Raw genomic sequence first — 23686 nt, forward strand, 5'->3', positions numbered from 1 at the left:
TTAAAGGTCCCAAATGAAGAAGGAATAATTATAGTAAAGACAGGATGAGATTTAAGTTCAAGTGTACTAAGCACGTGGTCGTCTCTGGCTGTTTCAAGTTCTGCGTGGTACCCCCAGAGAGGGATCCTGCTCAGGAGAGCCCTGTCCTGGTGAGCAGCAGAGCAGAGGATGCCCAGCCTGCCAGAGCTGCCTCCAGACACGGAAAGCCAGGTCAGATGAATCCAGTCTGGAAGAGAAATGATTCAGCCTCTCTTGGGTAATTTTCTACAAAGACCTTTGAAGGAACAAGAACACGAAGGAAGTTTTGTGTCATCAGAATTTTCTGCCTTTTGAGCCTTTTCATTGCTTGGCTTCCATTTCATCAACTGAGCTGATATTAGTGGAATTCTCACCTTCTTCCAAGTGTCTGCTTGACCTTTTGTTGGGTCAGGACCCGAGTGCCCTGCCATTAAAGCACGATGCCCTGTGATTTAATTCACTATTTCTCAACATTTCTCTCCCTTTGCTCTCCAGCTCAGGAGCGTCTTGGCCAGCTGTGATTTCGTATTCCTCTTGTCCCTGCAGCGTGCTGCTGCTCAGAAATCCAACTTGGGAGTTGCCACTGTCTGCCTTTCACTGCTAAAACAGGGAGCTCTGCTTCCAGCCCTCTGTTTGCCCTCTGGAATGTGTCAGGGGAATGGGGGCTTAAGTGCCCTGTCACTGGCTGCTAATGCAAATCCTCTGCTGTTAATCTCGGTGTAAGGACATACAAATTTGGAATTACTTGACAGGATTCCACTGAAATCCTTGGCATTGGATGCTTTGTAGCTTCCACTAGTGTTTGAAATTTTGAGCTACTGGCACATACCAGAAAAAGTTTCCTTTCAAATAAACTGAAATATGTAATGTGCTTTTATGTGAGATTTTTCTTTTTTCTTAAAGCATCAAATGCAGTCGAGTATTTGCACAGGGTATCTAGAGAGGTTGTGGAATTCCTGTTCAGGGTTCTTTTTAGGAAAAAAAAAACAATAAAAATGGATGGTTGCTCTGTATGTTTGATGGTGCTTCAGAGATGCTGCATTGTCCAGAACACTTCCAGGCACAACTGAGAGCTGCATATTTTGTCTGCAGAATGAATGCTTTATTCCTGTTCGTGGAAATTTAAATGGTGGTTTCTTAGGGAAGAAAACATAATTTTTCACCCGAGCTGCTGCAAGGTATAAATGCATTTAGCATGTCTTCATCTCAAATTCCGTAGTGTGAATCACATGGAAATGATTGGAGCAGAAGTAATTTTGGTTGCTGGCCAGATTTTAATTTTTCACTGCCCAAGTGTTTTTCACATGTTTATTTACCTGAAGATGAGAGAGCACCAGCCAATTAGCATATGGTTCTAGGAAACACAACTGAGATTCCAGTTAGTAAAAAAATAATTTAAATGTGTTATTTGTCATCAAGGTGCATGATATGTGACTGGCCTTTTAATGGCTTTTAGAAATGTGCTTCACATAATTTGAGGCAAGCTTTCTTATCAGTATGTCGTGCAATTAATTTAATCTTGTTTCTGTTATTTCCACAGTATTTTTCAATTCAGTGAACCTCATTACATTTGCAAGTGCATTAAATTAGAGTCTGGATAGAAGAAGAGAGATGATTATCAGTTAATTTAATTATATTTCTAGGTTTGCCCATTTAATGATATGTCTGCCATTGTTGTTGCAGCCTGTACAGCAGTAGCACTGTGCAGGAATTAGTTCTGATTCCATGTAAAGTTTGTGTTATCTGATAACTCCTGACAACTGCTGGAGCCACATGTTCAGTAATTTATGAGTCTAATCAAAAGTCATTTACTTTAAGCCTGAAGGCTACAGTATGGAATACTTTCACTGTATTCACCACACCATTTTTGACTCTGCATATGTGGGAATGTTTTTGCACAGCTTCACACCATGAATTAAGAAACACAACTTCATGTCCTTACAGTGATTGCAGGAGCAAGGAAATGTTCCACTGGCAAGGCTCTTCCAGCCAGCTGGACACTGCAGCTGGGAATGTTCTTGTTTTTAAGGAGGAGACAAAAAACAACCCCCAAAATTCACCATTATGCAGTCCTTCATATGAAATGCTCTTTATTTTTACTAATAAAATTACCTGGTCCTTTAGGAAGATGCTACAATCTGAATTTTTGTGCTCAGCTTCTAACATGGTGCCTGTCAATGTTACTGCTTTTTGCAGTAAATAACATTTCTTTACCCCTTTGGCAACTCTGAAGTTTTGTTTTTCCCCTAAAGTTTTGTGCCACATGTTTGAAATTTCAAGGTGGCTGTGTTTGCCCTGGTATCTGGAAAGCCTAAGGATGAGGCTGCTGGGACTCTCCAAAGCAGTGCTGCATTATCAATTATCTGGATCAATTGTGTAGCTCATTAGAGGCAGATCTATTAAGGCAACAGTTTTGGTTTTTAGACATTTATAGATACCCAGTAGGAATGTGAGAGAAAAAGAAATTCAGCCCTGAAGTACAAAATGTTCCAAGTTCCAATATTTTAAGATGGGTGTTTCTGAGATTTTTAGTAATTTAAGATTTGTAAGTCAGTCTTAAATTTCTTAGCAGAAGTAACCCATAAATGAGGAAGAAAAAAGATTTAATCCAAATTTTACTACACTCTGAGAACTGTTCTTCGGTTCCTATATTTTGGAAGGTGAAACAATTAGGTTTTTTGTTTATATTTATATTTTAACATTATAAGTTTATAACATTTCTATTTACTATTTGTACATGATGAACCATCCTGTGGCTGCAATGCAGATAATGCACATAGGTTGTGTACATGAAGTTGGTTCTTTTTCTGGAAGTATTTGCCACTAGAACAAGACTCTGATGCCACAAGGTCCCATGGCCTGTTCTGCTAGCCTGGCAATCTGGAGAGCTGATGGAATGTTTTCCAATGGAATAGATGGATTAAGCTTTTCAGGATAAAGATATTTGATGCACTTAATGGGAGGGGGGAAAAAAAAGCAAATTTAGTATATTTTTGAAAGTGAGACCTGTGTGGGGGTGCAGAGTGGGAGGATCAGACTGAAGGAACTCAGGAGGGCTGGATTTGTGAAGCTGAAGAAAAGTTCCAGTTTTCATTGCAGCAAAGTCCCATTCTCCCAGCTGCTCCCTTCAGTATGGGGTGACCTGCTGCCAGGGGGTTATTCCTTACTCTGCCTGAGTACAGTTGTTGTAGGGCTGGTCACTTGTGCAACACCAGTCGGGGTGTACACATTAGAAAGAGATATCCTACTTCTCCTGGGGTTTTTAAACAACTCTTTTACTGGCTTCTGCCTTGCCTGATTTGTTGAATCCCCTATCTCATGACACACCTTCACTTCTGTTTACACCTCTCTATTTTTTTTTCTCACTTTTTCTTACTTTTACTGTGAAGTTTCTCTTGGCAAGGATGACTGATAGACAGGCACTAATTTATTCAGGATAGTGCAGGGATATGCCAATATTGGCTGGATCCAATGGGTTTGCTGAAAATTAAAAATATAACAATTACTACATAGCTTGTTTTTTTGTGAGGAGGAGTTAGTCAGGGACAAACCTCCTTCTCAGTTTATCTTGCAGGTTTCCAGTTGGGCTTTGAGGACCACATGTTTGTTTTGAGTTGCAACTCAAAATTCTGTAACAATGACAGCTTTTAAACCTTATTGTTTTTCTACATAAGTACAGTCTCTCTGCTCGGCTCCATTGGAAATAAGTGCTTTGAATTCCTGCCAGTACCCAGGGTCTCTGGCAGAATCCCCTGGAAACCTGCATGGGCCAAAATGTAATGTTATGCTCCTTTCTACTGGCACAATCATCCCTTGGAGACTGCAGAGCAGGGATAAATCCAGCTGCTTGTCCAAACAGAAATAAAGCAAGGATTTATTTGCTAGTTTTGACTGCAATTTTGTCTGATTACAAGAGCCCTCAGCTAATGCTAAGGGCAGAAAACAGACTTGCTCTGACTCTGGATTGCAATGGGGAGAATGAAATAGATTTAATTAATAGAGCAGTGAAATTCTTGTTTAGCTATTTAATATATGGGAGAAGAAAGCCTCTTTAATGAGGATAAACCTACTTGCTGGATCATCATCCTACATTACAACACTTTTGTGTTCTCTACTTACCTTTTCTAGAAAATGTTTTTTTAGGTTTTTTGTTTGTTTTGTTGTTGTTGTTTTGGTTATTTTGTTTGGGGTTTTTTTGCTTTGTTTCAAACTTGTTAGTTGCCTATGACTTATTTAATGATGCTTGCTGTAATGTGAGGGATTTCTGCTCTCCTTGTTTTTGTCAGTTCACTTTGGTATTTTCCCCCCAGCTGGTATTTTTGGAGGGACTGGAATGGAAAGAGGACATCCCTTAGTATTCTGTGTTGGAAAAGTACTGTGTTTCCTTTTCTGGCAGGAAGAATTCTTCCAAATCCCTCCTTGGTCTGAGCTGCTGCTCTTGACATCTCATTATTTGACTCAGCTGTTTCTGTTTCACCTTCACCCAGCTAATTAAGTAACTCATTGAATGTATTATTCAGTGTTTGATTCTGCTATCTGAGTCGGTGAGAGATGGAATTAAAAAAAAAAAAAAAACAAAAAAAAACCCCCAAAAACCAAACAAAACCCAACAAAAGAATCCTTGATGGGATTAGTGGAAGGATTGTTGCCGGACACGGTGGATGGAAATGGGGTTGGCGATACATGAATCACACTCTGCTTGAGCCAGCCTGGGCTGCTGGGGAAGGACTGGGATTAGTGCTGATCATTCCTCAGCTACCCGAGAGTGACCTGTGAGTTGGTTCAGGACATCTGCGGAGTTGGAGGCGTTCTTTGCCTTTATTTCTCTCTCTGTTTCCCTGCTGGGCCCTGGTCCTGCAGGGCATCCCGTGGCTCTGGGGCAGGTCTGATGGGGGCTTCAGCTGCTGCTGGAACTCGGCCTTGCTCATCATCTTGGCTCCACTGCCAGCACAGATTACTTTCCAGGGCTTTTGGCAATTGGTAAATCATTTATTTCTTTTTCTTGGATTAGAAATGTAAAGAGGAGTGCTCTGCAAATGAGCAAAATCCAGTGTTCAGCTGTAAATTATCCATTTGCATTTCCATCCCTCTGACTTTGACTGCCTTTGTGACTAATCTTTTGTACAAAGGAGAAGTGTTATTACAATTAAATGAATTCCCTTTTTTTGCTTTCGACTATTTTTCCTTAATATTTACATTAAGCTACTGAATTAAACATGACTATAAGTAATATCCTCATTCATATAAAACCTACATACTTTTATCAGTTAAAGCAAACCTTTTAATTTTTTTTTTTATAAACCTAAATTAACAAAAAAATCCCTATCACCAGAGGAATCTAGCCTTGATTTTGGATGCAGGAGATTGAAGTGTATGAGTTCACAGACTGATTCATACATGAATCAGGTACAGCGAGGATTGAATAAATTCCTTTAGAATCCCAGAAGAGTTTGCTGTTTTCAATTTGCAGTTCATTGTTCTGATGGAAGTGTTTCCCTCTCCTCCTTCCAGGGCTGGGCTGTCCTTTCAGCTTTGATCAGAGGCAGATTTTGGGCTCTGGGATGCCTTAACTGGCAGGAGTCCAGTGAGAGCTGAGAGCTCCCAGTGAGGTGTTTTGAAAGTGACTGGTGTTTGCCACCAAAAAGCCACTGGAAAAGTCCTCATCAAGCCTTCCACAAAACATCTGATACTCTGTCTCTAGAATAGTTCTTACAATATATGCAATAGCTTGAGTGCATCAGTGCAAAAATAATCACTAGAAAATTCTTCTTGCTGCTTTTAAATGATCAATACTTTTTCTCCTGATGCATCCCTGCTCTATTTAAGAAGTGGGAGCTCCATTCTGAAAGGCTTCATGGCAAAACAAAAAGCATACTCTAGCAGATGCTGGTTTTGTGTAATTAATGTTGCTTTTCATTACGTGTTGAAGATTGGGGTAGTTCCTAAATCAAAAACCTAGAGCTTTTTAAATGTACATGCATTCTAAATTTACGGTAAAATACACTAAGTCTAATCCTTGTCTTAGTTGAGCATATACCTAATATTTTTCATTTTCAAATCAGAGTACATTTTGCCTTTAGCTAAATCTGCTTTTGGTCTGAGCAGTCACATACTTTTGGGTCTTGATATTCCAAAGGAAAAGGATGACTTTTGGTGGGAGTGATGGCTTTGGAATAGACTCTGACCTCTTTGCCTTGAGTTTGCAGTTGCCGTTTTGTTAGCCAAGAAAGAAGGTTATTGTTCTCTTCAAGGAAAAATAAGTATTTGGCTGGGATATCTCCAGATTAGTATTCTGGCAGGTACCTTTTTATACTCATCTTCTTGCTAACGAGAAGATACCTAAATATTTTATTAAGCTACTAAAAGACTGAGAACATTTTATGAGAGATGAACTTTAATGAGACATGAAGTAGAAAAAATTAGACTCAGTCTTTCAATAATTTGGAACAGTGAAAAATGTTAACTGTCTTATCATACTAACAAGGGCTCAGAATATACACAATTGTATCAGCAAACTGAATTTCTATTCAGTTATTTTCTTGGTTTAAACTTGTTTGGAATCTCTACTTTTTACATGCTGTTCTAGAGAAAGGCTCTAGCAATATTTCTTACTGCTTTATTTCAATGAGAAAAACAAGTTAAGGCATATAAAAACTTAAATAAGTTTGGGGGTTTATTTAATGTACAAAAACTTAACTAGAGTTGTGATAAGCAGTTAGTCAGATTCCTTTCTTTTTAACATATGATTGTCTTAGAGCTTATGACTTGTTTATATTTGCAGGTTTGCCTTGTATAATGACATGTTCAATGGCACTGTACTTTTATGTGCTGAATTTATTTACTATTTGAATCAAAAAATAATTCATGAAATGTGACTTTCTCTTTGCTGTTTAAAAAAGGCCATGTATTAATTATGCTGTATAGAGTAATAAACAAGCTTCTCAAATTATTTAAGCTGCAAAAGTTGAGAAATTGCTTCAAAATTTATGTGTATACTTGATGAATAGATGTGGGTTTAATTCATTTTCACTGGTGCAATGTCTTCTTTTAGAATTGAAATATTCTTCACCTGAACCTAAATAGTAAGTGAATGATTTCTTTTAAATTCTCTAAAAATTCTCAGTTGTATTTCAAAACCTATTTGTTCCCGAGACAGTAACAGAAATGCTTGTCTTTTTTCTCAACAAAGTAACAGAAATGCTTGTCTTTTTTCTCAACAACACCGCCCAGCCTCTTTGCGAAGGACACCTTCTTCTCACGTCTCTAAATACTTCCATCCAAATACCTTTCACGACAGTTTTTCCTCACACAGTTGTATCTATAGCTAGAAAATATTGCTGAGAGCAACCTGCTGCTCTAAATTTCCAGGAGCAGCAGCAGCAAGGTGCCCTGGCGCCAGCACCAGCTCCTTCATGGCTGAGCAGAGGGAGAGCTCAGCCACGTACTTCTCCCCGCATGTTTGGGGCTGTGGTGAGTCACAGAATTATAAACACGAGAGCAGATAAACATCCCGTTTTTCATAGTGTTTCCTCTGTATTTTCATTGCTCTACAGACCCAACATTATTATTTTTTGGAGTGGGTGACGCATCCATTTCCAGCTCAGTTCTGTGTTCTTATCTCACAATTCTGTGCTCGCACTTGAAATATTAATGACTTTAGCACAAGTTATATTAATGGAACAGTTATGTCTTCTGGGTTTAAGTAGAATTAATTTTAGGAAACTGCTTCTCATGAGAGTAATCAGAAGCAGCTGTTGGTTTTGCTGCGAAATATGAATGCACAATTAAAAAAAAAAACAACAGTGACTTAGGAAACAGGGCTGTTTGCTGGAAGCATACCTTTCTCTGCCTTGTTGTGGCCATATATTCCCAAATTCAAACACTGTGGTGGGTGTTCAGTGTGTACTGAATTTTTAGCTCTCACTGTGCCTTTTTAATGCACCACACTGAGGTTTGTTGAAAATGTACGCACTAAAATTTCCTGAAATTTTTCTCTTTGAAATAAAAGACTTTAGAGGTATTATTCACACAATATTTCAAATTACAGCTAATTTAGTTCTCTACTGTTTGACTATTTTCCACGTGCAGAGGGTGATTTAGCCACAAAGCTGCTGTAAGTTATTTTCTGGCTGACTTGTTTGTCCTCTGGAAGATTTACCCTGAGTGCCTCTGCCTTGGAGCAAGCCCAGCAGCAGCCAGCACCGTGTGCTGGGTTGGGTTAGGTACTGGATTGTACTCACCTTTTACTGACTGGGGAGCCCTTGTCACCTGGGGAATGTATCTTAGCAAAATCACTGCCCCCAGAGAAGCTGTTGGAGGGGGAGCTTTGTCCCTTGCAGGCAGAGCAGAGCACCAGGGCTGATGGAGATAAGGATTTTGTTCGTATCTGCACTGCTCAGGAGCATCCCTGCATTTCTGAGAGAGCTGTGAAACAGCTGGAGAGTTCCCAGTTGCACTGAATTCCTTCCAGTGTTGTGTTACACTTGTTCTGTAGTACCAGAGAGGTGTTCTTGGGCTTCTGTGCTGCTGGCGAGCTGTGTGCCTCTCACCCTGGGAGTTACAGTTGTCCTTGTCACCTTTTTTCATCTCCTTGGAACCAGTCTGTCTGACTATAAGTCTTCCTTTGCAGCAGTTATACTGAAATCCTTGCAATATGTGGGAATTTCTGTAGCATTTCTCAAGAGAGTTGGTCAAATCTATCTCCTTGCTGTGCCACCAGTTGCCTAAAGCTGTGTTACTGAACAAGCAGACCTCTGGGTGCAGTTTTGGTAGCTGAGGGACCTGCAGGATTCCTGGAGCCACACAGATGCTCAGATATTTAAACATCTGAGGTTTTGTTTTGCTCCAGCTGGGAGTTGCACGCCTGGGAATGTGTGCTGCTGAGGTTTGTGCTCATTTTATTCTCCCCCAGGAAATGCAGCTCTGCTGTCAGCTCTGCCTCTCACCAAGTGACCAGGCAGGGTTAAAAAAGAACTCCCAGGATAAGCAAGGACTGTGGGAGAAGCTTCACTAACCCGAGAAATGGACCTTTTTTATTATTACTATTATTATTCTGAATTTGGTGAATTAATTTCCTTCCTTCTGTTTGTCTTTGTGGTTGTTCAGGGTGCTATTTGCAATGTAAGGCTTTGGAGCATGGCCTTGGAGTGACTCTTGTTCCATGGTTAGTGCACCATGACAGCAGGGGGAGATGAAAGGAATAGCATTGCTGGGATTTCTTTCTTATTAAAAGTGCTTCTTTTGAAGAATGTGGGAGCAGCTCTGGTTTTAGGTTATCACTCTCAGCCAGCAGACCTGTTTTCCCATCTCCCCCAGCCTATCTTAAGCTTGTAGGGATCCCAGTTTATACAATTCTCTACAGGGCTTTCTCTTATCTCCTTCTCTCAACTGGCAATTTCCCTGTCCAAACATAAACCAGGCTATCTTGCTTTTCCCTCCTTTTTCTCTATTGCATTAAAAAATAGCTTTGAAACTCCACTGTTATGACTCCAATATTGGCTGCACATACATTAGTTTTCCTGCCTTAGCCCAAAGCAAGGCCTGTGTGCACACTGGGACCCCTCTTCTCGTGGGACAACACGCCCAGTTCTGCATCTCAGCTCAGGGGCTTTGGGTGTCATCACCAGTGCCTTGCCATTTTCAAAGGCCAGTTTTCTCAATCTGCCAAAATACCATTTTCTGAACAACTTTTACCCAAGTTTACTTGCCCTCTCTTGGCTAGAACCTATCTGGTATTGGAAATATGTGGAAATATGTGTTCCTATGTGGAATTGGAAATATTTTTGCTAGTTTCAAATAAATAATTTATCTTTTGAAGTGTGTATTTGTAAAAATACAGCAGCAGTTAACTAAGGTATCATCACAGTGTCATGGTTGCCAAAATTTCAGTGGAGGATATAAACATATGATCTATTCTAAAGCAGGCTGAAAAATACTCCTTTTTAGTGTTGCAGATTGTAATTTTCCAAGTTTCTTTTTCCTTGAAGCATTTATATTTATGTCATATCCATGGCTTTTTATTCAGTGTGTTTTATGTGGTCATTAATAAACTGCAACTGACTTGTGGGTAAAATAAAAGTACCTACAAAAACTGAACTCAGTGATTTACTAACACACAAATAAAATCATTTTTCATCATTGTAATGTTCAATGCCTACAAACATGGATTGCCATCTCTTTTTTTCAGGCATCTAAATCAGAAATGAGAGTAAAAGAAAGTTAAATATACATAAGCTCTTATATTTTCTAAAGGTTTGAAACATCCACAAAGAGGCAGCATTGTCTGGTTGCTGTGGCAAAGGAACATGACTTCAGTAGTCATTGTGACTATTAGTTTTGGAATGAATAATTGTTATTTCAACTTGTTGAAAAACCTTATAGTCTTTTTTTGGTCAGAAAATCATGTGCAAAGAAACAAGGTGGTTAGAACAAGAGCTGCTGCTTTGTAGAGCCGAGACCCTGGGTGAAATGGTAGTGGGTGGCAGAAATTCCTGTGGGGAGGTGAGCATGGAAACCTCACCCCAAAGCCCTGGGGCAGTTCCAGGGTTAAGGTTGTTTAGTGTCTCTCTGAGCTTTTACATTGCTGCCTTTTGATTATTTGGGGGTTTCACAAACACAGTGCCGTTCTTCAGTGGTTTTTTTCAGCTGTCAGAAATCAGAAACAGAATTCTGACTCTGTCTGAGTCAGAAATCCTGACTCAGATTTTTGATTGCTTTTTCTTCAAGTTCACTTCTGTGGAATTCACTTGATGAACTTGGAGCAGTCAGAAGTTAGACTGGGAAAGGTGTTGGGCTACAGCAAGCTCCTCTGTCACTGTCCAGTGCTGTGCTTTTGGCCCACAGTCAGAAACCCTGAGTGCTCCATATTCAGGATATCAGAATTGCTGCCTCTGTTGAAATACAGACAGCTATTATCACTCCGAGTGCTCTAGTTGTCTCTTTCTACCCTGTATTGTTTAAATATTTGATTCACATATTCTAAATGTTAAAGTGAGTTCTTATACCTTTACATAGGTGAGGATGAACTACCCATTATCATTTCCTAGTCAAATTCAGACTCTAAAAAATGATTCATGATCTTAACTAGTTTCACATATGAAGAAATCAACCCGCTGATCAGAAGCTGCCTCTACTCTTGTGGAGTTCCCCTTGCACTTTGAAATTCCTGACAAGCAGCAGACAGTGGCTGATAAAGTATCTGCCCTGAATGGCATCTGAGAATTCTGTTATTTTTGCTTTTGAGGGTGCCAGATGGGAATTATGTAAAGTACAGTTAGCTGGAGCCTTCAGAGGACGTGCACATTTGGGGAGATAATTCTGCAAGTGCTCTCTTGTTGTTGTTTTGTTCCTTCAGCACTGCAGGAGGTCTGAGGACAGGAGAGATCACTGTCCTTCCTCTGCTGCTTGGTCCTCCAGAGCCTGGGATAATTCTGATATGGGCTAAGAGGGTTTTTTGAACCTTTATCTGTTAATTACACGTGAGATGTTTGCATTGTGGAGAGGCTAGCAGAGACAATATTTAGTGGAGCAGCTCTGCTGCAGAACCTCAGTGCTCATCTGGTGCCAAATCCTGCCCTGGGTCTGCTTTCCTGAAGCTTCTCTAGACCTCCTGAACATCATCACTTTGCCTTTACTGGATCATTATACCCCATTAAGAAATGGATTTTTCCAGCCTGATGAGGAAAAAAAAAAAAAAAAAAGTGTTGTTGGTGACTATCTGATGCGATTTACTCAATATTATCCTTTGATTATTGTCACATATTTTTATGGAATATATTTCTCTGACTACATCATTAATATCATTAGGCTCAGTAAGAGTGATTCCAGTGCAAAAGGATGATGTTCAACGTTTTTGTGGTAAAGTTAGCCACAGTTTTAGATTTTCTTTTGAATTTGTTATAACGAATGATAAAATTGCATGGTTAATCAGTTTAAGCAGTGAAAAATTAACTAGCAGCAAAATGGAATCCTTTTTTATTTGGTGGAAATTTCAAGCTACAGAAACAAGGAAATAAAACTGGTAGCAGATCTCAGATTAATTTACCTCAAAGCTCTTCATTATTGGTCAGTTCTGAGGCAGTTTTCACCAGTCATGACTGCAACTCCACATCATTCCAGGGATTCCAAAGGGAAATGACTGTCTTTATCAGGATTCCTTCAGTGAACAGTGCTCACCCTAACAACTTGCTGATGCTATTTTTACTTTTGCATTTATGGCATTTCTTTTATGAGATAATGGGTTGTGCAAGAGAGAGCTTGTGTGACTCAGATGTTTTAAGGACAGCCTCTATGTACAAAACTGTCATATGTTGGAACACAAAATGGAAAGGAAGACTTTTAAAAACAGTGACTAAAAAAAAGCCTCTTTTCCTAATTTTGTGCGAATGCTCCTGTAATCCTTCTAACAATCGGAATTTCTAACAAATTACCTTATAAATTCATATAATATTTTCAATTTTGATGAAAATATCCTTCATGCTATCCACTTAAAGGGATTTTAGGATCCTTTCAGGCTTCAGTGAGTGCTGTAAAGCAGTTAATTACATTTGTGTTTAAGGACGCATGTTTACAGAACAGCAGCTCTTTTTTAGTGGAAGATATTATTGTAATTCTTTAGTTCTTTAGTTCAGCTAGGATAAAACATAACAGTATTTTTCTTTTTGCTTCAGAAGAGTGAATTTAATGGTTGTCTTATAGAGGTTAGTTTTTAGTTGTGTTTTCACTTGGTGGATGCATGGCCCTACCTGAGTGCCTTAGTGCTGTTCTGAATGAACTTTCAAAAATATCACTGTCTCTTTTAAAACAGGGAGTTAAAATATGTTTTAAAAAATCCTGTTCTTTGCTTTTGGGGACAAAATTTAAACATTTAGCCTTACTGTAGCAAGGAATCTGGACTTTAATCTGCCACATGTATGACACGATTTCATGTCAATTCCTTGAGTTTTGGGGCAGCACTGAATTCAGCACCTGGCAGTGACCCCTGTGATAAAATAACCCAGCACTGCCAGGGAATCTCCATTTCCTCTTGAATGCAGTGATAGCACCATATGAGATGGAACTCTTGTTATCATTTCAGTTTTACTGATAATTAGCCCTGAAATTTGCCTTAAAAGCAAGAAGAAATGCAAATTTTAGGAGTGTAGCTGTTTGGAGAGTTTGTAATTTGATGCACTTGTATAAATGAAATCGGAGTCTGGTTAAATTGCAGGAATCCATCGACAAAAAATTCAGGTTGCAATTTGTTTTGTTTTGGGATTTTTTCCTGTGTTGATTTTTCTTTCTTTTTTTTTTTTTTTTTTGTCTTTTTTAAAATTTTGTTTTGGGTTTTCTGAAGGGGGAGTGTTTGTTTGTTTGTTTGTTTGTTTGGGGGTTTTGTTTGGTTCCTTTGGGGGGGTTTTGTTTATTTTGTTTGTTGGGGTTTTGTTTTGTTTTTTGTTTTTTGTTTTTTTTTTATAGAGCACAATGTCCTAGAGGTTCAGCCTGTTTACATTACATGTGCAAGTCTTTTCACTCACTCTAATAAATTACTATTTTATTATTGTTATTATTATTGCTACTACTGCTACCACCACCACCCCAGTAAAGTCCTCACAATTGATAAGGAATAAGAAACCACTTCACAGGCCCATTGTTTACTGAGCTGATTTACTACATATTAGTTGAGGCACAATTATTTTAATAGATCCACTCCTACCCCCCTTCACCTTGGCAAAGAATATTGGATTTTCCAGTTCAGTGAGTGTCTGGTCGTTATCATTCACGTGCTCTATTGCAGTTATTGTTAATGGTTGTATGAACAGCAAAATAGGAAGCATATATCACCTGTCAGCCTGTGTTCTCTAGGCCCATCTCGGGTTAAATTATAGTAGGATTAAGAGAAGAAGCTGCTAAAATTCAGGTTTCATGAAGAAGTTGTGGATTTTTTTTTTTTTTCCTCCTCTAAGGTTTAGGATTTGTGTTCAGTCTTTAAGGAAAAAGTAGCAGTATATTAGGACCATAAATTCTGAATTGGTCTTGCCAAAAAGTAATTTAGAAAATTTACCAGATCAAATAAAAAGTGTGTTAACCTGGTTTATAGAGAAAGAGGGAGAAATACATTTTTCTGCTCTAATGTGATTCTAACAACTTTCTGGTTTAAGGGAAATGTGTGCAGTTATACTTGCCATGGGATGAAAACAATTCACCAAAGCAACGTTCTGAGTTCAGGAACAGTGTCATTTGTGCTCCATCAAAAAAGGGCTTTATATAATCAGTTTTTAGCTTTGAAATTGATCTCCTGTCACTATTTTACTTTGTTTTAAATTGTGCAGCTTAGATACTATCCTGTATTCATGCTTGGGTTACTTGATTGAACTGGAAGAAAAACTTTATCAAAAGCACACACTTGTGAATTTTAGCCTATAATATAGAAAGAACAGAGAGAAAATGTAATGGAGGGGTAGCAGGTGGGGGTGATCACATCTCTGATGTAAATTTATCCCTCCGGTTCTTTTGGCCATGCTGAATTGGCATTTCTTAATATGAAATTCTTCATTTTGTACAGATTTTTTTTTTTTTTGAAGCGATGCCATCAGATTTGGTGAGATAATCTTTTAAATGGAATTTTGAAATAAGTGTGCCAATTTTTTTCCTGGGTCAACACATCACCTACTTCATTAATTAAACTGGAACATTCACATTTTATCAAGTGTCATATAGATGCAGGTTACAGGCTTGAGGATGAAGGATTCTCCTTAGGATTGAGAGAAATGTGTTGCTTGCATTCTAACATTTGAGAGAGACCTCTGATGCATTTTAAACACTGCTCTAGTTATTCATTTTTCACTGGTGAAACAAACTGTTGACATCCAATCAACTGTTGATGAACAAACTCAAACCAAACCAAAGGGTGTGGTTTTCAATATTATATGTAATGTAAAGGCACTTGGGATTGCCATGAGATATTTCAGAGGCCAAAACCAGGAGGAGTTTCTGAAATGGAGTGGATGAGTTAGTGAGATAACATCTCCTGGTAATGAAATGGCAAAGGAGCCCTTACCCTGCTCAGGTAAATCAGTCCTTGCCCTGCTCAGGTAAATCAGAAATTACCCTGCTCAGGTAAATCAGTCCTTGCCCTGCTCAGGTAAATCAGAAATTACCCTGCTCAGGTAAATCAGTCCTTGCCCTGCTCAGGTAAATCAGAAATTACCCTGCTCAGGTAAATCAGTCCTTGCCCTGCTCAGGTAAATCAGAAATTACCCTGCTCAGGTAAAGGAGCCCTTACCCTGCTCAGGTAAATCAGAAATTACCCTGCTCAGGTAAAGGAGCCCTTACCCTGCTCAGGTAAATCAGAAATTACCCTGCTCAGGTAAAGGAGTCCTTACCCTGCTCAGGTAAATCAGTCCTTGTCCCGCTCAGGAGATGAGTCCTTACCCCCTTTGGAATGGTCCAGAGCCTGCAGCCTCAGTCCTGAGGCTCAGCTCATGGCTGGTGCATTTAAGTAGAAAAGCTTTGTGTTTAGACAGGAGGGACAGTGAGAGTTGTGGAGGTACTCTGGAGGCTTTAGTCCTGCACAGCTCCTAAAAGTCAACACTGTGATGCTTGATGCTTCATTCCTACTGGATTTTTCTGCTGGGAATAGGTGATTTAAGATGTCTGGGGAGTGAAAATTGCAGATTATGAGACTAATAATTATAAAAAACCTTTTAAAAATGCATTTGATGGCTACTTTTTTCCTTTCATTTGTCTACTCCTTTAAGAAAAGGAGGAGGAAACTGGTTTTCTTAATTTTTTTGATTGATCCAAATATGTATATTAACTTCTTGTTATGCTGCTTTAGGATTACCTGGCATCTCTCTCCCAAAGGCCATAGCTCATTTTCATAGCTCATTCATCTTTCATACACATTACGTGGGAAAAACATTTGCCAGTCTGAATATACAGTGAAAGCAGTTATAAAGAAAGTGCAGGAACTGTTCCATTTCAGTTATATACTGAACTGTCCTCACATACTGCACAGTACTACACAGAGATATTTATTGTCAGCACTCCAATTAAAAGTACTGCATTGGTTTATTAGACATTTAAATTTACTACTAAGTAAAAGTATTTACAACTAAGGAATCAATATTCCTTATTTAAAAAGCAGGCTAATTCCTCAGTGCGCCTGGATCTATACACAAAACCACAAAATCTATGTGCTCAATTGAAGAAAGGGGTTTAGGGGTGTCAAGGGGCCGTGTGGTTTTATGGTTTGTTGGATGGGGGGAGGATGGGTTGGTTTGGTTTGGTTTTTTCTACATCTCTTGACCAGCACTGATAGAGAGTTGTCCTTTTTCAAGAAGCTGCCAGGGCTGCTTGTGTTCAGTGATGCTTTGCTCATCACTTTAGTGCTGCTGTAGAGGGCAAAGCATCTGTCTGGGGGGAAACAGCCAGGCCAAGGTGCAGGAGGAGCAGTGCACCGTGTGTTTGCTGACTGCAGAGGTCCATGGATGTGCTGCTGAGGCACTCGAGTGGAAACCAAGGGGTGAGCTGCAGCCCTGGGAGCAGAGCACGTGCTGGGGATGCTGAGAGCTGAGCATTTGGGAGCAGAACCACGTCTGTGCCTCTGACATTTGGCTGTTTTCCTTGGCAGGCCTCCCTGCTGGGCTGGCTGAGCTGCTCTCTGTGCCAGGGGAATGGCTGTGGGACACTGGCTCTGCTGTGCCCAGTGTCTTTTTAGCTGTGTGCTTCTGAAAATGTTTGGGAAAGCAAAGGGTTCTGCTGTCTTCATGACAGCACAGCTTGGCAGATGTTTCAAAGCAAACTGGGCTTGTTTACCCTACACTGGGCGTGGAAGAAGAAATAGCATCTCAGTCACTCTCTCCTTGCCAACAAGAACAAAAAACTGACTCTTGGTCGATAAGGAAACTTCTCAAAGCTCAATTATATCAACTTGCTGCCCAAGGCTCCGGTCCAATTCTTTATTTCCCCTGGATGTTGGAGCAATAGCTGTCATCATCAGAGCTCCTTTTGAGTTTGCTATGGTAGGAGCAGTCCTTTGGATGCAGTGTTCACTCACGCCTTTGTTTCTGCATTCTTATTAGTGGGATGACAGAGCGCTGGGCCAGGAGGCTGGAATCATTTCCAGTGCATGAAGCACTGATAATCTGTGACCTGACTACTTTTGAGAATAGGTAGGAACTGAAACATTTTAAGTTTCTGATGGAAGTGGGTTGACCCCAGTAGGCAGCAAAACCCCACTCACTCCCCCTCAGGAAGGCAGAAGTGAGAATGATTGTGGGTTGTTTATTAAGGGAAGTCTTGAGACCAGTATGAAATTCTGCTTCACTTTGTTACTGAAGAAAGCATAGTAAATATATAGCCAGCTTTTTGGGAATGCAACTGTTTTGCTGCACAGAAACAGCCATATTTTGTGAAAACATAATAAAAGCATGAAACTCAACTTGTTGTGATAATCAAAAGTGTAGTGTAATATCAAAGAGAAAATAGATCTTTACAGAACCCTAATTTTCCAAGGCACTCTACAGTCATCACACATCTTCTGTCATTAAACAATTCCTGTCCTGTCACTCTGTAAGCTTGAAAAATTGCTATTTGATTTAAAATTTATGCTTTTTATCACTACATAGCCCAAAATGACTGAACTCCATTTAAAAGTTCAACAAAAATCCTCTTCAGTCTTGAAGAAACTTATTCTGTGAAAATTGGACTTAAGTGAAATAGTTTTATTATTGATTTATACCCTGTGCCCACACAGTTGCCTCTCAGTAAACACAGGCTCATTCCTGGCAGCCACTTCAGCATCTTCACAGATTGGATCCTCCTCCTCTCAGCATCCTCACTGCTCTTTGGGGTCCTTGATCAGCTGGAGTAGGGCATGGCTTTGCAAGTGGTGTTCTGTCTTTTCCTCAGGCACTCATTTATGGAAAATACAGGACTATCTTTGAGCTTCTATTTATTTCTATGTCAAATACAGCAAGACTTAGTAAAGATATTCTAAAGGTTTTGAGGTGTCTGAGGTATGAAGCAATTTTATGTGCTTGTTTTCTTTAGGGAACCTGACTGAAAAAAATATAGTTTCCTTCAGGAATTGTGTTGTGCCCTTGTGCTGTTGTTAATTTGAGAACATAACTGCTAAATTAGGTTTCTTTCTCTAAAAGTTACATCTGTACTCTGGGTAGATATTGGCAGTTGTCACCTTACCCAGCTTACACAGTGTATGGCCGTGCTGAAATCACATCAGCAGCTTTCTCAGCTCCTTGGGTTTATCAGGAATATCTCTTGACCCCCTAGATTTCAGTGATTTCAAACATAGGACTATTTATGTGGCTGTTGGTCTAACTGACACCTAAGGCAATTTTATTAGATAAATAAAATATAATTTAAAACAGTTTTAACAGTTTAAAACTGTTGAAATTTACAGTGCTGGAAGTCCCTGTGTATTTTCAGCCTTGGAAGTAGAGGGACATATATAAAAGGAATTTCAGATTTGACCTATAGGTTACAATGATGTTGCATTTAGGAGTCTTAAGTGGTTCTGTACTGTTGAAAGTAAGAACTTTACTAAATGGCAGTTTCTGTTGCCAGCTTTGAAAATGAAATATTTACTTGCCCAAAATTAGATCTTAACCAGATCTGGGCTTCAAAAGCCAATATAGCTTGATACCGCTACATGGCTGATTCACATCTTAAAGTTACATCTGTATCTTCGGCAAATGCTGCCTGTTTTCTGTGTGGTTTTGGGATATCTAAGGAGAAAGGTGGAGGTTTTACCCTCGGGTACCTTTGCATCACTGGGCTAATGAAACATCTGTTTGGAGAGAGGAGGGGAGTGTGAGGCACGAGGATTCTGTGCTGGGCAGACGTGTCTGTGCATCTCTGAGTGTTTGGAGAGCATTAAGGAAAGGACAAGTAACTCCTGAAGGTGAGAGAAGGAAGAGAAAGAAGAGTGTGAATATTTTATATACTCCAGTCCATAAAGCTCCAGCAGCAGTACCTGCTCCTTCAAACAAGCCTTTATTTAGGAAAAAGGCAAAGCTTTCCTGGGGGGGGGGGGGGGAAATTAACTCTTGATAGCCTTGAAAAGGGTAAATGAGCATAAGCAATGGGCTGGAAGCAGAAGAAAGCAGAAAGCAGAGCTGGGTGCTCACTGGCACAGCCGGGGGGTGGGTGGCTGTGTGGGAGGGCACACACACACGAGTATCTTCAAATCTGTATTAAAAATACAGCAGTATTTTTGTAAGCAGTCATTTTTTTATTATAAAATTTGTCAGTTCAGTTCCCAAGAGTCTTTCAAACCTTCCTCTTACAGTCTACTTTTATCTAGAAACAAGGGAAGAAAGCTCCCTAAAATCTGGAGAATTTGATTTTAAATCTACGCTCAGATGGGTTGTTTCCTTTTTGACTCCACTCAAAGTGCCCCAAGGCTGCCCTGAGGTATCAGAAATAGGTGCAGATGGCCCAGTTTTATCCTGGTTTGAGCTTGTACACGCAAACCTCTTGCTCCACAAACGTAAGTAAATAGAGATGAAGCTACTTCTTTCACAATAAAGCTCCTCTCCTACATCTTTGACACTGCAACTGTTGAAGCCATTGAAACCCTTGAATTGGTTTGTTAATTTGATGAGGCTTCTGCCTGAGTTGCTGGGGACAAACTTAGTGAAGACTTGAATGTCACATTCTAAGGTTTCATTTTTCATTTATTTTCTTCTTCAGTAAGTATTACTGTGTGGTTAATTTGTTCTCTGGGATGGATGAAATAGAACTAATATGAAATTCAAATGAATTCTTCTGCTGGCAGCCTGTTTGTTAGCAGCAATAATGAAACATAATGGCCAACGGATAGAGAAATACATGAAGTATTTTTCTCAATAATTCAGGGGTTTTAGATATTTAACAGTCAATAAAAATATCCAGAAGAATCAATAACCTAGAATTTTACGGTGTACTTTTTAATTGTATGTATATGTGTATATATATTCTTATTGTGTGTAAGATCATGTTAGCTTTTCAAATGCTTTAGTCATTAAAAGGAGTCCATTGCAGCTGTACACATTTCAAACAAACAAACAAAACAAACGCCCAAATGATGCAAACCACCTTTAATCTCTAAACTCCGGCTGTTTCATGGCACTGGAAGTCAGTACTCTGAAGAAATAAACATTATTTGTTGGCACTTGTTGGGGTGCCAAGGACACGTGTGAAACACCTGACCAGCCATCGGTTTATCTGTCACGGGAGGCTGAACAGGATTTTACAAGGATATTTGCTTCCACCTACTGCTCATCCTCGATATTACAGAAGAACCCAGCCGGGGATGGTTGGAATTGCAGAGGCTCGTCCTTCCTGCCCGGGCTGTGCGAGGGCAGCGTGTGCTCAGGAATTCGGTTTGCCTTTCTCCGTGCCTCACGTTCGCATGAGGAAAGGAAAGAAGTTGGAAATTCAGATCCCTTTTCTAAAAGTTCTGGTTTCTTGTGGTTGTTTGGGAGGTTTCTGGCAGTCTGTGTTGGGATGGCAGGGCAGCAGGGAGAGGAATTGGGGTTGGGATGGCAGGAGAGAGCAAACTGCAGTGTGGGATAAAGCTCAGGGCACTCAGCGTCTGGGGGTGTTAGCAGCACCAGTGATACCTCAGGATAGTGATTTCACTGATCCTGCTTGCAATTCCAGGAGTGAAATTAAACACAGAATTACAGAAACCATGTAAATAATGTATATGCAGGTTTCTACTGCACCCTAAAGCCAAAATCTCATTCAGGGCCATGCTACTACCAATAATTATTTCTGCTTTCTAGAGCTTTCACTTCACTCTGTTCAGTGACATTTTTATAGTGCTGCTGTTGCTGAAGGTGGTAGATTTGTTCTACTGGTGGTGGATTTGTTCAGTAACGTTTCTATACTACTGTTTATGAAGGTGGTAATTTGTTCACCAGTGTGTTAAGCTTGAAAAATCCCAGCCCTTAAACTTGTGTTTGTCTTGCATTGCTCCCAATGTCCTGCAGAAAACCTTGCTTTGTTTCCCTGTTGCTGCCATCAAAGAAAACAGACCAAAAAGAAAATTTATATAAGACATAGAGCTCTTAATATGTTTGTAATAATGTTATTTAATTGGCTGTTATGCAGTGACACCTAGAGAAAAAAGGAATTGTGTTGGTTTTAAACTTTGTGTTTAAAACCAATTGTGTTGGTTTTCTATTCAATTCTATCTTTTCCATGAAACTTCCATAGAATACTTCCATTCTGGGAAGCTTTCTATCATTATGTAGAATACCTAAAATAATTCTTCAAAGGGAACATATTTTCTGAGTTTTTACTCTTTTTTGTGGTGATGTAACAACATTAAAGAAGGTGCCTGATCCATTGTTCAGATCTCTAGGATTTTGCAATTGCTTTTCAGCAATGGTCCTTCTCCATCTCAAATAATTCATAGAGCTGGGAAATTTGCAATACACATAGGAAGTGACAGCACTTTGTCATTTTGCACTTAGAGAAAGTAGCACAGATGTCTCCCAGAGAAGAATATTCTCATATCTTCCCTTCTTGCTCTGAGATTGACAGATGATTCATCTTTATGATTTTTAAAGCTTACAGTCTGTGTACATTTTTTCTTTAAAAGAAGTATATCTAGGATGTAGACATATAATCAAATATTTACACTTAAACATAGATTTGATTAGGTCAGTAGCTTCACTGGTTTAAAGAATTACAACACTAATTCCTTCAGAAAATTAACTGGTTTGTATCTTGCCCTTGTGCAGAAGTCTGAATCCAGGTGGTTAGTCTTGAAGCCATACAGCTATTTCTTTTCAATCCAACCCTACATCATTTCAGAGATAACACATTCTTGCAGTGACCCTGAACCCATGCAGATGTGGTTTTCATTGCTAAAGATGCAGTGGTAATTTGTAAAGATTCACTTTCCATATCTTCAGATAGTCAAACACTGGGGGATGAAATGCTTGTCTAATGTTCAGGGATAAAACACAGAGCAGAAACGCTGTCATTTGCCATTCAGCCTGCATCTTTTCTGGGGGCTGGTCTGAGTTCCCGGTGAGGTCTGAGCTCCAGGTGAGGTCTCAGCTCCCAGTGAAGTCTGCGTTCCAGGTGAGGCAGTTATCTCGTTAACTCCTGATTGAGCAGGGGAGGCTCGGCTGGGCTGGCCCCACTTTTTGGGGCTGAGGCTGCTCTGGTGTCTCTCCTTGCTGCTCCAGACAACCACACCAGATAAGCTGTGCTGGGAGGAAGCTGGGTTTTGTTTCATCCAGGTAAAACTGCATTTTTAATTGAATAATGAATGCCTATGAACTTGGGCCTCTTAGGAATTGCTTTTAATGGGAAAGGGCAGTGGTAAAATAGCAAAATACACTGTTCCATGGCAGCAGAAGGGACACAGTGCTGTTGGGTCTTCAGGTATATCCATCATGCTGAGAGCTGTAATAGCCATGACTACAGTCTGAGAGGAGCTACTTTATTCTGCTTTCAGTTAATTTAGGTCAGTGTGTGAGACAGAGCCACTCTTGTCCTTGGTAATATGGAAAGAGATGATTCATTTTTGATTAACCAATAAATATGTTAAAGAACATCATGCTCTTTCCAAAAGGTGACTTAGGGCACAGCTAGGACATGAAGACCAGTGGTGCTAATGGAGTTTCAATTCATCCCCCTGAGGGAGAAGGCTTTTGAAAAGCAGAGCTTTTTTCCCCTCTCCAAAAAGAAGCAAGTGTAAATATCCAAACAGGCTCAGGAAGTAAGCCTGTAGGCAGAGAGAGTATTTCCTTCTCCTCCACGTGGGAGACGTGGGGAGAGACTGTCTGGCTGCCAGAAAGGCACACTTGAAAGAAAATTTGAGTGTTATATTCCTCAAACTACAATCTGGCTCCCCATTGAAAGTGATGGAATATAAAGAGTATTAGCGGTGCTGATTCAAATATTAGACTGGCTAGAGTAACAAATGGTTTTTTGCTGCTTAAGAAGTGACACAACTTGATGTGCCTTATGAGACCATCTTTAATATAATTTGCTGTGAATTAAAGTATTTCTTTCCAGGAAACCTTGCTTCATCTTACTTGGTTGAACAATTTAATTTTTTTAAATCTTTTACAGGTGTAGGTAGGAAGTCTTTGGCTTTAAAGCAAAACCAGTTCTTCATTTAAGATTAATAGACATGCTCTTGAAGAAACATAAATTCTTCATATTACATTTGTTTTCATTTTTAATAGGAGCTGCTATTTGCTATCAGCACTTGAATTTAAGTGCATTCAACTAACTAATAATCTGAAATCTGATTAGAGTAGTTCCAGCTTTGCTGAGAGGTTGGGGAAATACTTTTCCCAAAAAATTGTCCCTCAGCCATATGTTATTCTTTCCCTAATAGAAACCTCTAAAGCTGCAATGGTTAAAATGGTTAAAATATGCTTCCAAGAATCTCCTCACTAGAAAAGTAACGTTGAAAAGAAAATTAGTAGGTCACTTAGACAAGTGTTTAGTGACTTGAACTGTACTTGGCTTACTCAGTTCCCAGTAGAAACTTGCTGTAAAAAGGGTGACTGGGAAACAATAAATGCCTTTGGGAGTATAATTTTTGTGATATCCATTATCAGCAGAAAAATCCATAGGCTCAATGAGTGAAAATACTTGAGGAATAAAAGGACCATGTGTTGGGTGTCATTAGGCTTGAGAGCATTTGTTTCAC

At 39.6% G+C, this 23686-nt stretch overlaps 1 protein-coding gene across 33 annotated transcripts in view; it reads left to right on the plus strand.

The window, feature by feature from the left end:
• RBFOX1 (RNA binding fox-1 homolog 1) overlaps positions 1 to 23686 on the plus strand; it is a 1167310-nt gene that overhangs the window by 619175 nt on the left and 524449 nt on the right. For 2 of the 33 annotated variants that reach the window (XM_038151481.1, XM_038151486.1), the window contains exon 1: positions 19439 to 19510. The exons of the other annotated variants lie outside the window; for them this stretch is intronic. In XM_038151481.1, coding sequence (XP_038007409.1) covers positions 19454 to 19510 — 57 coding nt within the window. In that variant the 5' untranslated portion in view covers positions 19439 to 19453. Of the gene's footprint in view, positions 1 to 19438; positions 19511 to 23686 lie in introns of those variants that run through there. 33 annotated transcript variants of the gene reach the window in all.

Source organism: Motacilla alba, chromosome 14, assembly GCF_015832195.1.
Source record: "Motacilla alba alba isolate MOTALB_02 chromosome 14, Motacilla_alba_V1.0_pri, whole genome shotgun sequence".
Lineage (NCBI taxonomy): Eukaryota > Metazoa > Chordata > Aves > Passeriformes > Motacillidae > Motacilla > Motacilla alba.